A 16,003-nucleotide genomic window follows, 5' to 3' on the forward strand; every position below is an offset into this window, starting at 1 on the left:
ACACAGCTTGCAAGTAACTAAGGGTGCATTCACCTTTTGCTGGCCTTCTGGAAAAGTAAAATAATCCCAAACATAAGAAGGCTTTACTTTCCTCGCTCTCTGCCTCAAGACAGTGCTGCTGGTGCTAGCCTCACTCTCAGAAGAGCTCTGCTGTTCTGCCATCGTATCCCAAAGACAAACCAGCTCCTTCTCCCAAGGGATCACAAGCAGAAATGAGGGGAATGGGTGTGGTGTAGGAGAGTTCTAGAACTGAAAGTACTTTCAACCAATCAAAAGTTGTGTTTCATGATCACATGACCTACCGTACGCTTACGGTACGCTTACGGTGCGCTTACGGCAAAAAGTACGCGTGCGCGTAAAAAAGACACGCGCTTGCGCGCATGCGCATAACAGTCACTCCCCGGCACTTCCGCGTAACGTGCGCGTGTTGCGTAAGCGCGCACGCGTCCCACGCGCAGTACGCGCGGCTACGCAAAGTACGTAACTATACGCAAGCAGCGTAGATAGATTACGGACGTTGCGTAAACCGTACGCTTACCGTGAGCTTACGGTACGCGTACTATAAAAAAACAAAAATCTGGAAATAAATTTTACATGTTTATTTTAAAAAATATATATAAAAAAAATATTTAAGGATTTTAAAAATTTAAGCATAGTCTTTATAAAAGATAAGAAAATTAAATTAAAAATATGTTTGAAAAAAATGCAGAATAAAAAAAAAAAATAGCATTTAAAAAACCTTGCAAATTCACTGAAAAAACCATGGGTTTCACACACGTTATAGTTAGGAATTAGCATTTAAAAAACCTTGCAAATTCACTGAAAAAACCATGGGTTTCACACACGTTATAGTTAGGAATTAGCATTTAAAAAACCTTGCAAATTCACTGAAAAAACCATGGGTTTCACACACGTTATAGTTAGGAATTAGCATTTAAAAAACCTTAGAAATTCAGTGAAAAAACCATAGGTTTCACACATGTTATAGTTAGCTGGACATTTTACTCGTAAAAAACCAATGAAATTGCCCCGTTATAGTTAGTTCAGCTAACTATAACTCGCGCGCCCGCAATGCACTGCTGATGACGTCACATATTACATCACTCATGACATGGTCAGTGACATCACTCATGACATCACTGATGACATCTCAAATGACATCACTGATGACATCACTGATGACATCATCCTTGTGATAGAGTGGCAGACCTCCTCTCACCTTAATATAAGCTTTGATACACACATTCAAAAATAGAGACTAAAAATTTCAAAACAATGGACAAACCAATACCAGTTACAACAACCTCTTCAGTAATTCTAAGATCCACATACACATCCACTCATTCACCAACAGTCCTATACAGTCACTCATACATGTACTCACTCATCATATGTACTCATACATCTATACATCCTGTTACACAATGCCACTCATCCATAGAGTTACTCATACACATAGTCACTCATGCTAATAAAGAATAAAACATACATTTACTTGCATATACAGTAATACACACACCACCATACTTACTTCTGCGGAAACTTACACATACTTAGTCTTTTAAACAATCACTTACAGAAACACATACTTATTCATACAGGAACTCTTTCAATCTCTCCCTCTCACATATACTCACATATATATACCAATAGTCATATATACTAGTTTAAAACATATGTAGTTACTCCTGAAGACACTATTGAGACAGTCATTCACTCACTAACACACCCATACACACACTCATCCACCCATACAGTCCTGCACACATACTGTCTTCAACACATACAAACAGTGAGTCACTCATTCACGCATCTATGCACTACGTAATACCCCCCACCGTACCATAGAGACACTCAGACTGATACTCAAAAAAACAACTAATAACCTATATAGACACCCATGTAGCTACTCACCAACCCATGCAGCCACTTATACACAAAGTGAGAGATACACTTAATCAGTCAGTTACACAATCAATTTTTCAAAAACAAATCATCCATTTAGACACTTATATACCCATTTATTCTTCCATCGACCTTGAGATATACATATATAAAACATATTTAATTTTCAGAAAAACACACATTCACTGGATGATGTCATCAGTGATGTCATCAGTGATGTCATTTGAGATGTCATCAGTGATGTCATGAGTGATGTCACTGACCATGTCATGAGTGATGTAATATGTGACGTCATCAGCAGTGCATTGCGGGCGCGCGAGTTATAGTTAGCTGAACTAACTATAACGGGGCAATTTCATTGGTTTTTTACGAGTAAAATGTCCAGCTAACTATAACATGTGTGAAACCTATGGTTTTTTCACTGAATTTCTAAGGTTTTTTAAATGCTAATTCCTAACTATAACGTGTGTGAAACCCATGGTTTTTTCAGTGAATATATATATATATATAGGTCAAGGTGTATTGAAGAATGAGTGGGTGTATGACTGTCTGAATGGATGATTTAGTAGGTGTGTGACTGACTGTATAAGTGAGTGATTAAACGTGTCTTCCTGAATGCATGGGTTAGTGACTGAACTGTGTGAATATTTGCATCAGTCTGCCTGTTGGTGTCTAAGTGGTTGCATGGGTTGGTGAGTAGCTACATGAGTGTCTACATGAGTTATTTATTGCTGGTCTGAGTATCTGTATGGGTGCCTGATTGTCTGTGTGGGTGGGTGGGTGGGGTGTGTGTGACTCACATCCACTCATTCACCAACAGTCCTATACAGTCACTCATACATGTACTCACTCGTCATATGTACTCATACATCTATACATCCTGTTACACAACGCCACTCATCCATAGAGTTACTCACACACATAGTCACTCATGTTAATAAAGAATCAAACATCCATTTACTTGCATATACAGTTATACACACACCACCACACTTACTTCTACAGAAACATACACATACTTAGTCTTTTAAACAATCACTTATAGAAACACATACATATTCATACAGGAACTATTTCAATCTCTCACTCTCACATATACTCACTTATTTACACCAATAGTCACATATACTAGTTTAAAACATATGTAGTTACTCATAAAGACACTATTGAGACAGCCATTCACTCATTAACACACCCATGCACAAACTCATCCACCCATACAGTCCTGCACACATGCTGTCTTCAACACATACAAACAGTGAGTCACTCATTCATGCACTACGTAAAACCCCCCACCGAACCATACAGACACTCATACTGATACTCAAAAAAACAACTAATAACCTATATAGACACTCATGTAGCTACTCACCAACCCATGCAGCCACTTATACACAAAGTGAGAGACTGATACAGATATTTACATATTTAAACATTAATTTTTCAAAAACAAATACCCATTTGTTCTTCAGTCAACCTTGAGATATACAAATATAAAACATATGTAATTTTCAGAAAAACACACATTCACTGGATGATGTCATCAGTGATGTCATCAGTGATGTAATTTGAGATGTCATCAGAGATGTCATGAGTGATGTCACTGACCATGTCATGAGTGATGTAATATGTGACATCATCAGCAGTGCATTGCGGGCGCGCGAGTTATAGTTAGCTGAACTAACTATAATGGGGGAATTTCAATGGTTTTGTACGAGTGAAAAGTCCAGCTAACTATAACGTCCCTGAAACCTATGGTTTTTTCAGTGAATTGCTAAGGTTTTTTAAATGCAAATTCCTAACTATAACGTGCCTGAAACCTATGGTTTTTTCAGTGAATATATATATATATATATATATATATATATATATTCACTTAAAAAACCATAGGTTTCACACATGTTATAGTTAGCTGGGCATTTTCCTCGTAAAAAACCAATTTAATACCCCGTTATAGTTAGTGCAGGAAACTATAACTCACGCGACCGCAATCCTCTGCTGATGTTAATACTGTATTTAGACACTTATTTACCCATGTCTTCTTCCATTATTTTTAGCTATACATATATTACAAATATTTTTTTTTCATAAAGACACATATGTCATCAGCAGAGGATTGCGGTTGCGTGAGTTATAGTTGCCTGCACTAACTATAACGGGGTATTTAATTGTTTTTTTACGAGGAAAATGCCCAGCTAACTATAACATGTGTGAAACCTATGGTTTTTTAAGTGAATTTGCAAGGTTTTTTAAATGCTAATTCCTAACTATAACGTGTGTGAAACCTATGGTTTTTTCAGTGAATTTGTACGTTTTTTTAAATGCTAAGTTACTTTACGCCATTCGTGCCGTGCGCGCCCACTTCACGCAGTTCGTTCCGTGTGCGCACGGCGAGCACGCGGTGCGCTTCGCGCACCGTACACCCACTTTACGCAGTTAGTGCCGTGCACGCACGGTGCACTTTGCGCACCGTGCACGCACGGTGGGCACGCGGTGCGCTTCGCGCACCGTCCGCACATGGAGGACACATGAAGGGCTTTGTTGTTTGAGGTTTTTCACAAAATGCTCACTTCGTTACTTTACGCCGTTCGTGCCGTGCGCGCCCACTTCACGCTGTTCGTTCCGTGTGCACACGGTGCTCTTCGCGCACCGTGCGCGCACAGTGAGCACGTGGTGCGCTTCGCGCACCGCGCCCCCACTTTACGCAGTTAGTGCCGTGCACGCACGGTGCACTTTGAGCACCGTGCATGCACGGTGGGCACGCGGTGCGCTACGCGCACCGTGCACCCACATTACGCTTCATGGGCCATGTACGGTCGGTGCGCATCGCGCACCGTTCGCACACGGAGGACAAATGAAGGGCTTTGTTGTTTGAGGTTTTTCAGAAAATGCTAATCTCTAATATGCCATGCACGGGCTCTGCGCTTCAAGCAGCATGCGCACACGGGGTGAAGGGTATATGCGATTTGTTTTTTTACGTTTAGACCGTGCGCGCACGCTGCGCTATCTTCCCGGAATTTTTCCTTTTTTATAGTGCGCGCACGCTACGCGCACTCGGCGAATTTCCGATTTTTTTAAAAAAAAAATTATTGCACTTGGTGGACCTTCAAGGACCCCTTGACCTCTGCTAGGGGGTCAGGAACTGTCCAGCATGCCCCCTTTACATGTTTTATGCCTTTGTTGTTCAGCCACCTCTCAGTGCGAGAGATAAAATGGCGGCCGACACTTCCTGGTTTCGACCGATTCGAATGTTTACTAAGATGTAACAACCAATCAGAAGTGCGCTCGCGGACGCCCGAGTGCGCGCACTCGGCGCGCACGCTGCACGCGTATAGATATATATATGGATTTAAATGCTATTTTCTCAGAAAATACTGAACAGATTTACACCAAACCTGCAAAAGGCACCAAATGGACCTTATGGCTACCTCTCTGCCAAATTTCACGTAATTCTGTTCAGCCGTTCGGGCTGTAGCTGCGACTAAAGTCCCTATGGAAAAATGCATGGGAAAAACGCGTTTTGGGCCCCCCCTTTTTCTCGGCCCCCGCTTCACGAATCACCCCGAGACTTTCAGGACCGGAGCGGATTTGAGCACCCCATTCGTTTTGAAAATTTCGCGAGGATTCGTCAATCGGCGCCAAAGTTATTCAAAATAGAATTTTGAGATTTCCTATGGAAACTCGGTCCTAACTATAACTATCTACTGGCGACCGCCAGTAGATAATATATATATATATATATTCCAATCGCAAACGCTCACACGTGTGAAGACGCCACACCCAACGTCAAGTTTTAACCCTTTTATTCAGTTGGCAGCAGCAAATCTGGAACCAGCTTACACAGTTGAAAAATAACGCCAATATCTGCCAAACGCGTTTCAGAAGAGTTCCTTGTTCACTGGCTTGGCGTATTCTGGAGGCAGGAACAAGGTGCAATGTTCGTTTCTTGATTTCAGGTGTTTCTAATCCCGCCCCACTGGGCGTGTACTTGCTATGCACGGTGGTACTCGTAGTTCGTGTTACGGTGATATTCAGGATCAGGTAGGTGTTCTTGATTCGAAATGCTGTTCCGCTCTGCCTTCCACTCAATAACATCCGTTGGGCCACTGTGGTCTGCGGGGTCAGATGGCTGCTTTATTTGCGCCTCGCTGAATGGGTGCGTTGTTCCTTACGGTGCCTCTCCAACGAAGCACACGGACCTGCACTGCTGCAGGGGGGCATCTTCGTGGCCAGAGCGGGCCACATATATTCCAATCGCAAACGCTCTCACGTGTGAAGACGCCACACCCAACGTCAAGTTTTAACCCTTTTATTCAGTTGGCAGCAGCAAATCTGGAACCAGCTTACACAGTTGAAAAATAACGCCAATATCTGCCAAACGCGTTTCAGAAGAGTTCCTTGTTCACTGGCTTGGCGTATTCTGGAGGCAGGAACAAGGTGCAATGTTCGTTTCTTGATTTCAGGTGTTTCTAATCCCGCCCCACTGGGCGTGTACTTGCTATGCACGGTGGTACTCATAGTTCGTGTTACGGTGATATTCAGGATCAGGTAGGTGTTCTTGATTCGAAATGCTGTTCCGCTCTGCCTTCCACTCAATAACATCCGTTGGGCCACTGTGGTCTGCGGGGTCAGATGGCTGCTTTATTTGCGCCTCGCTGAATGGGTGCGTTGTTCCTTACGGTGCCTCTCCAACGAAGCACACGGACCTGCACTGCTGCAGGGGGGCATCTTCGTGGCCAGAGCGGGCCACATATATTCCAATCGCAAACGCTCACACGTGTGAAGACGCCACACCCAACGTCAAGTTTAACCCTTTTATTCAGTTGGCAGCAGCAAATCTGGAACCAGCTTACACAGTTGAAAAATAACGCCAATATCTGCCAAACGCGTTTCAGAAGAGTTCCTTGTTCACTGGCTTGGCGTATTCTGGAGGCAGGAACAAGGTGCAATGTTCGTTTCTTGATTTCAGGTGTTTCTAATCCCGCCCCACTGGGCGTGTACTTGCTATGCACGGTGGTACTCGTAGTTCGTGTTACGGTGATATTCAGGATCAGGTAGGTGTTCTTGATTCGAAATGCTGTTCCGCTCTGCCTTCCACTCAATAACATCCGTTGGGCCACTGTGGTCTGCGGGGTCAGATGGCTGCTTTATTTGCGCCTCGCTGAATGGGTGCGTTGTTCCTTACGGTGCCTCTCCAACGAAGCACACGGACCTGCACTGCTGCAGGGGGGCATCTTCGTGGCCAGAGCGGGCCACATATATTCCAATCGCAAACGCTCACACGTGTGAAGACGCCACACCCAACGTCAAGTTTTAACCCTTTTATTCAGTTGGCAGCAGCAAATCTGGAACCAGCTTACACAGTTGAAAAATAACGCCAATATCTGCCAAACGCGTTTCAGAAGAGTTCCTTGTTCACTGGCTTGGCGTATTCTGGAGGCAGGAACAAGGTGCAATGTTCGTTTCTTGATTTCAGGTGTTTCTAATCCCGCCCCACTGGGCGTGTACTTGCTATGCACGGTGGTACTCGTAGTTCGTGTTACGGTGATATTCAGGATCAGGTAGGTGTTCTTGATTCGAAATGCTGTTCCGCTCTGCCTTCCACTCAATAACATCCGTTGGGCCACTGTGGTCTGCGGGGTCAGATGGCTGCTTTATTTGCGCCTCGCTGAATGGGTGCGTTGTTCCTTACGGTGCCTCTCCAACGAAGCACACGGACCTGCACTGCTGCAGGGGGGCATCTTCGTGGCCAGAGCGGGCCACATATATTCCAATCGCAAACGCTCACACGTGTGAAGACGCCACACCCAACGTCAAGTTTTAACCCTTTTATTCAGTTGGCAGCAGCAAATCTGGAACCAGCTTACACAGTTGAAAAATAACGCCAATATCTGCCAAACGCGTTTCAGAAGAGTTCCTTGTTCACTGGCTTGGCGTATTCTGGAGGCAGGAACAAGGTGCAATGTTCGTTTCTTGATTTCAGGTGTTTCTAATCCCGCCCCACTGGGCGTGTACTTGCTATGCACGGTGGTACTCGTAGTTCGTGTTACGGTGATATTCAGGATCAGGTAGGTGTTCTTGATTCGAAATGCTGTTCCGCTCTGCCTTCCACTCAATAACATCCGTTGGGCCAACTGAATAAAAGGGTTAAAACTTGACGTTGGGTGTGGCGTCTTCACACGTGTGAGCATTTGCGATTGGAATATATATATATATATATATATATATATATATATATATATATATATATATATATAATCTACTGGCGGTCGCCAGTAGATAGTTATAGTTAGGACCGAGTTTCCATAGGAAATCTCAAAATTGTATTTTGAATAACTTTGGTGCCGGTTGATGAATCCTCGCGAAATTTTCAAAACTAATGGGGCGCTCTGCTCCGCTCCTTCCCTGAAAGTCTCGGGATGATTCGTGAAGCGGGGGCTGAGAAAAAGGGGGGGTCCCAAAACGCGTTTTCCCCATGGATTTTTCCATAGGGACTTTAGTCGCAGCTACAGCCCGAACGGCTGAACAGAATTACATGAAATTTGGCAGAGAGATAGCCATAGGGTCAAGGAAGTGCCTTTTGCAGGTCTGATGTAAATCTGTTCAGTATTTTCAGAGAAAATAACATTTAAAAGCATATCAATATCTATAAGCGCGCAGCGTGCGTGCACTCTGCAAGTCCTGTGCGCGCACCTCGCCGCGCGCGAGCGTAATTCTGATTGGTGGATAGATGTTAGTAAACATTCGAATCGGTCGAAATCAGGAAGTGTCGGCTGCCATTTTGTCTCTCGCAGTCAGAGGGGGTTAAAAACAAAAGTGGACAACGTAAAAAGGGGGCAGAGTAGGGAGTTCTGGACCCCCTAGGCATTGTCAGGGGGTCATAGTAGGACATCGAAGGGCAAAAAAAAAATATTTAATTTTTAAAAAAATATCGCGGAGTGCGCGCACCCTGCGCGCACTCGAGAAAAAACATTAAAAAAAAAAAGTTAAAAAAAAAAAGTTTAAGTGTTTAGATATTAGGTGGCTCTAAAAAGAGTCCCTGTGTTTATTGAGTGTTTTACGGTACCTACAAGTAAGTACCGATGCAGAGTCTCAAGTTCAAAAGGAAGACTCTGTTCCCTTCATCATTGAAGTGTACACCGTCTCCTCTATAAATGTCTTGCATGTTGTAACGCAAGTTGTTGTGGTATATAGAACCCATACCATAGTCTCTGAGGAAAGCAGAAACAGACTTATTGACGTGCTTCCTTGCTTTGTCAATCTGTGGACAAATTTGGTTGGACTAGTTCCACTTTTGCCTTTGGCATATATTAGAAAATACAAAGGCAGATTGTGGAAAAAGTGACATCAATTGCACAAAGGTGTCCTTAATATGCATTTCCAGACCTACCCCAGTTAAAGTGCCTAGGCCATTTCCACGACAGTGCACAATAATAAGGTTAGGGTGTGGGAGATGTAGAAAGGATTTCACCAAGGGCATTAATTGGTGCCACTTTAACCCTCTCTGACCAAACCATTTAATGTCTACATTAGGCAAAGCAAGGTCACTCACCATACCTCTTTTTTCTGCATACTTTTCACTCCAGAAGACATAGCTATGACCTACAATCCACACTGTGAACATCTTCCAAGGAGATCAGGATGCACTCAGGAGGTGTCTTTCAGTAGAATGGCAGTATGAAAAGAAAGAAAGATGAAAAATGGAGGCAAACATACTTTTTTTTAATTAAAAGAACTCATTGGTTGATTCAAATCATTTTACAGTTAAAACTAGTCTGCATGTTTACATTTTTACAAGCATGTATTGTATTGGTTCAAAAAAATGTGTACCCACAGAACATTAGTTTGGATTTGCTGTTAGGTTTGAAAAGTCAAGCACTCTTGCTCTTTGGATTTGAAACATTGTGTGCTGAACTTCTGATCTCTCTGCTCACACCAGAGTTCCATGACCTGTTGCTATGCTAGCAGGTAGAAGTCATGTTGGGGGAAGGGATCATTTGGAAAAGGGTTGACATTTTCAACCAATGGAAATGTGTGATTCCATTTGAAAAAATGTGGGAAAGAATGTGATGTGAAGTTAACATGTATATGTGTGAAAAAAGAGAGGGAAACTGTGCCATTTACTGGTTCTGGTGAGAGGAGAGAGGTGTTCAGCTCAGAGATTCTGGTCTGATAAACTGCTGTGTGACTGCCACATTTCTTTCTCAACTAACTAATTTTAAAGGTAAGTTTTGAGTTTGAGAGGGGATGTATGTGGTGATTTTTGATATAAATAATAGAAATTTGATACTTGTTTTAAAGATGAGTTTTACATTTTGTGTTTGGGAGATATTTAACTGTCTTGAATATGAAAAATATTATGGAGTATGTCTTCACCATAAGTTAAGGTGTATTGGTAACAATGAGAAATACTGATTTGTGCCTACAATCAAACCATGAGTCTGTGTGCATACAGGAATTGTTGTCAGAGATTTAATTTGAGTTGCTGTTGAAAAGTAAGACTTGCAGTTGAAGGAAAAGGACAGCTTCTTTTTAACTGTGATGGTTTGCATTTAGCAGAAATCACTTTGAAAGAAATGAGAGGCAAATGCCAAAACATTTGAAATTAGCATGGTAGATTTTCGTTCTACTTTAAAAGTTGTGTATTACATTTTATGTTGTGGAAGATATGTATCTGCCTTGAATTTGTAAGATGTTTTGGAGTATGTCTTCCCCATAATTTAAGGTGTGCTGGTACTATCCAGGAATACTGTTTTGTGCCTAAAATCACAGCATGAGTCTGTGTGCATACAGGAATTGTGGGCAGAGATTTAATTTGTGTTGCAGTTGTTCTGTAAAACATGCACTTGCAGGATAGGGACAGCTTGTTTTCTTCAACTGTGGTGGTTAGCACTCAGCAGAAATCAATAAATCACAAATGAGAGGCAAATGCTAAAACATTTGAAACCAACAGGGTAGATTTACCTTTTAAACTTGCAAATGCACAGGTAGTTGCCACCTGTTCAAAAACTCAAATTAACCCTTACCACACATGTACTGTTACATATATCTCTGCAGTCTTCATGCAGTTGTGGAAGTCTCCTTGCTCATCTCTCTTGCACCAGACAATAAACAGTCTCCAGAAACACACTCTTTGCACACACGCAGCAGCTTCTCCAACACTCCCATGTGTAGTACTCAGCTCTGTGTGGTGTTTCAGATAGCAGTGTGTAACGCAAACACATTCAACGTCACCAAGGCTCATTTCCTTTGCTCTAGTCTAGTCACTCACCCAGGTTGCACATGCTCATGGTATGAAGTAGCTGTTAGGAAATGTGTCAGGCTGTTACAGTAAGTATCACTTGCTCTACCACAGTAGTAAATGTGCTTTGAAATTGCCAATCAAATACTGTTTTCTGCTTAGAATCACACCATGAGGCTGTGTGCGCACAGGAATTGTGGGCCGAGATTTAATTTGTGTTGCAGTTGTTCTGTAAAACATGCACTTGCAGGAAATGGACAGCTTGTTTTCTTCAACTGTGGTAGTTAGCACACAGCAGAAATCACTAAATCACAAATGAGAGGCAAATGCTAACACATTTGAAACCAACAGGGTAGATTTTCCTTTCAAACTTGCAAATGCACAGGTAGTTGCCACATGTTCAAAACTCAAATTAACCCTTACCACACATGCACTGTTACATACATCCCTGCAGTCTTCATGCAGTTGTGGGAGTCTCCTTGCTCATCTCTCTTGCACCAGACAATACACAGTCTCCAGAAACACACTCTTTGCACACACGCAGCAGCTTCTCCAACACTCCCATGCGTAGTACTCAGCTCTGTGTGGTGTTTCAGATAGCAGTGTGTAACGCAAACACATTCAACGTCACCAAGGCTCATTTCCTTTGCTCTAGTCTAGTCACTCACCCAGGTTGCACATGCTCATGGTATGAAGTAGCTGTTAGGAAATGTGCTCTTTTCTGCCTCTCTAAACTATAAGGAAAATGTGTCAGGCTGTTACAGTAATTATCACTTGCTCTACCACAGTAGTAAATGTGCTTTGAAATTGCCAATCAAATACTGTTTTCTGCCTAGAATCACACCATGAGGCTGTGTGCGCACAGGAATTGTGGGCAGAGATTTAATTTGTGTTGCAGTTGTTCTGTAAAACATGCACTTGCTGGAAAGGGACAGCTTGTTTTCTTCAACTGTGGTGGTTAGCACACAGCAGAAATCACTAAATCACAAATGAGAGGCAAATGCTAAAACATTTGAAACCAACAGGGTAGATTTTCCTTTCAAACTTGCAAATGCACAGGTAGTTGCCACATGTTCAAAACTCAAATTAACCCTTACCACACATGCACTGTTACATACATCCCTGCAGTCTTCATGCAGTTGTGGAAGTCTCCTTGCTCATCTCTCTTGCACCAGACAATACACAGTCTCCAGAAACACACTCTTTGCACACACGCAGCAGCTTCTCCAACACTCCCATGCGTAGTACTCAGCTCTGTGTGGTGTTTCAGATAGCAGTGTGTAACGCAAACACATTCAACGTCACCAAGGCTCATTTCCTTTGCTCTAGTCTAGTCACTCACCCAGGTTGCACATGCTCATGGTATGAAGTAGCTGTTAGGAAATGTGCTCTTTTCTGCCTCTCTAAACTATAAGGAAAATGTGTCAGGCTGTTACAGTAATTATCACTTGCTCTACCACAGTAGTAAATGTGCTTTGAAATTGCCAATCAAATAATGTTTTCTGCTTAGAATCACACCATGAGGCTGTGTGCGCACAGGAATTGTGGGCAGAGATTTAATTTGTGTTGCAGTTGTTCTGTAAAACATGCACTTGCAGGAAAGGGACAGCTTGTGTTCTTCAACTGTGGTGGTTAGCACACAGCAGAAATCACTAAATCACAAATGAGAGGCAAATGCTAACACATTTGAAACCAACAGGGTAGATTTTCCTTTCAAACTTGCAAATGCACAGGTAGTTGCCACATGTTCAAAACTCAAATTAACCCTTACCGCACATGCACTGTTACATACATCCCTGCAGTCTTCATGCAGTTTAGGGGTGGGCGGAATTTGCGGAAGTGCCTTCCGCAAAATATCGCGGAACGGCACAAAATCTCTGCGATCTCGTGATATTTCGCGTGATCGCGGAGATTAGTGCTTCCGGTTCGCGTTTGAGAGAGGATCATTGTGCCAGAATGAATCCTGCCCTGCATATTTACCCAAGAAGATGCCACCGTTTTGTGCAATACCTCTACTCAACAGGAGTACTTTCTCCGAGTCCTGGCTAATCAGTAAGTGCTACCTCGTTGGGTAAATGTATAGTGCTTTTTCCTACATTACAGCTGCGTAAAGGGCCAGAAGAGTTGTCTACAGTGACCATGTGTGTCTGTAACGTTGCCACGGCGCCGACGGGCCCCCTCGAGTCAGCTGTCCATCATAGTGGGGGAAAGGGCGGGAAGACGTTTCACACCGCTGGTGTGTGGAGCGGGGCCGAACGAGCGGGGCTCCCATGCAATTCACATGCCTCTTGTTTATTTAGGGCCAGAGACCGATCCGAGCAGCAGATGAAGAGACAGAACCTCCTGGTGTCAGGAACTACACGGGGATAGCGCGTGAGAAAGTCACGGATGCACAGAGCTCCATCAAGGATCACAGCAAATTTTTGAGGGTAGATATGGGGAAAAAAGCACACCTGCCCAGCCTCGACCTAGCTCCCGAATGTTTTGTGCTGATTAATGCGTTACTGAATTTGAACTTCAACTCGGGCACCTGCTTTATTTATATCTGTAAGTGCTTCCTGTTGAGGTTTAATTTTTGTGACCGGGCATAAAGGGCCACAAGAGTTGTCTACAGTGACCATGTGTGTCTGTAACGTTGCCGCGGCGCCTACGGGCCCCCTCGAGTCAGCTGTCCATCATAGTGGGGGAAAGGGCGGGAAGACGTTTCACACCGCTGGTGTGTGGAGCGGGGCCAAACGAGCGGGGCTCCCATGCAGTTCACATGCCTCTTGTTTATTTAGGGCCAGAGACCGATCAGAGCAGCAGATGGAGACAGAACCTCCTGGTGTCAGGAACTGCACGGGGATAGCGCTCGAGAAAGTCACGGATGCACAGAGCTCCATCAAGGATCACAGCTAATTTTTGAGGGTAGATATGGGGAGAAAAGCACACCTACCCAGCCTCGACCTAGCTCCCGAATGTTTTGTGCTGATTAATGCGTTACTTGAATTTGAACTTCAACTCGGGCACCTGCTTTATTTATATCTGTAAGTGCTTCCTGTTGAGGTTTAATTTTTGTGACAGGAGCATCGTGCCAGAATGAATCCTGTCCTGCATATGTCCATTCCGGCCGCGGATCGCAGAAGTTTCGACATTTTCGCGTTCCGCGCGGAACGCGAAAATGTCGAAATTTCGCAATTTCCGCGGCCGGAACGGAAATCTCGCCCACCCCTAATGCAGTTGTGGAAGTCTCCTTGCACATCTCTCTTGCACCAGACAATACACAGTCTCCAGAAACACACTCTTTGCACACACGCAGCAGCTTCTCCAACACTCCCATGCGTAGTACTCAGCTCTGTGTGGTGTTTCAGATAGCAGTGTGTAACGCAAACACATTCAACGTCACCAAGGCTCATTTCCTTTGCTCTAGTCTAGTCACTCACCCAGGTTGCACATGCTCATGGTATGAAGTAGCTGTTAGGAAATGTGCTCTTTTCTGCCTCTCTAAACTATAAGGAAAATGTGTCAGGCTGTTACAGTATTTATCACTTGCTCTACCACAGTAGTAAATGTGCTTTGAAATTGCCAATCAAATACTGTGTTCTGCCTAGATCACACCATGAGGCTGTGTGCGCACAGGAATTGTTGTCAAGGATTTAATGAATGTTTCTGTTATTTAATAAGACATGCACTCATAGGAAAGGGTCAGCTCATATGATAGGATTTGAAAAGCAGAAAAAAAATATATAATGAATTATAATTACAAAAAGGTATTTTTTTTTTAAGTTTCTTGCAGGTATTGCTGAGCAACAGTGAAAAAATAAAAAAATGCCTTTAAAGACAAGAAAGAGAAAAGAAAAGCAACAACAACTATATTTGGACACAACTGGAAAAAAAAATAGGAGGAAAAGCTTGTGATGGCAAAAAGAAAAAGTCTTCTGGTAAGCGAACTAAGGATTTCTTAAAAAATATCTTCAAAAAAACAAAAAATGGAAAAAATAAATGTAAAACAAACAGTGTTTCATGAACAAAGCAACAACAGAGTCAACAGCAAAAACCAAAGGCTAATGTACAATCAGAAGTAAGTAAGAGTGACTTAACATGAAAATTAGATTTTAAAAACATTCGTCGAAAAATGTTTCAGAGAAGAGTGATGTTAAATTTGCTAAAGGATGTGAAAAAATATAAGAAAAAAAACAAATTAATTTAAAAAAAAAAAATTCATAGAAAGCATTGTTACTAAGGCTTTGGAAATAAAAAGAAAACTTTTCATTTTAATTTTGAATAGGATGCGTAGATTAGATAAATTAGTCAATGCAATGAAGTCACAAAGCAAAAGGAAAAGAGAAGTGAAAAAAGGTAACTTTTGTAAAGTGTTCTTGGGAGAATGGAAGCATAGTTCAAGTACTGAACCATTTTTTAATGAAGAGAGTTATCTTCAAAGTAATAATTTGTTGCATGCAGTTGACACCAATGGTAGAGCATATGAAGTTAGAGAAGGTTGTGTGATGGAAAAGGAAAAAATGGTTCCAAGAAATGAGGAAGAAGTGATGGCTGCTGAGGTTATGGGGAGACGTCCTAAAGCCCCAGTGTACACTTGGAATTGTAGTAGTATTTGTACTGTGCGTCAGGAATCTATTGATAAGGGAAACAACCTTTACAACGCAACTTTTACAACGCACTACCATTACAACGAAACTATTACAACGCAAAATCTGTTACAACGCATGCTATTACAACGCAAGTCTTTACATCGACTTGCACTAGATGGCGTGCTAACATTAAAAATAGTGTAGTTTACTATCCAAACACCTTCCCTACTGCAACGTGGACTGGAGTTAGAATAGTAAATTACCCTTTTTTAATGTTAGCACGCCA

At 42.6% G+C, this 16,003-nt stretch overlaps 1 protein-coding gene across 1 annotated transcript in view; it reads left to right on the top strand.

Moving 5' to 3' along the window:
* The window catches only part of LOC146839206 (CD5 antigen-like), a 768,433-nt gene extending 752,974 nt beyond the window's left edge, over positions 1–15,459 (top strand). The window contains exon 8 of the mRNA XM_085603219.1: positions 14,912–15,459. Coding sequence (XP_085459345.1) covers positions 14,912–14,963 — 52 coding nt within the window. The 3' untranslated portion in view covers positions 14,964–15,459. The remainder of the gene's footprint in view (positions 1–14,911) is intronic.
* The last annotated feature ends 544 nt before the right edge of the window (positions 15,460–16,003 follow it).

This window comes from Triturus cristatus, chromosome 4_2 (genome assembly GCF_964204655.1).
Source record: "Triturus cristatus chromosome 4_2, aTriCri1.1, whole genome shotgun sequence".
In the NCBI taxonomy this organism is placed as follows: Eukaryota; Metazoa; Chordata; class Amphibia; order Caudata; family Salamandridae; genus Triturus; species Triturus cristatus.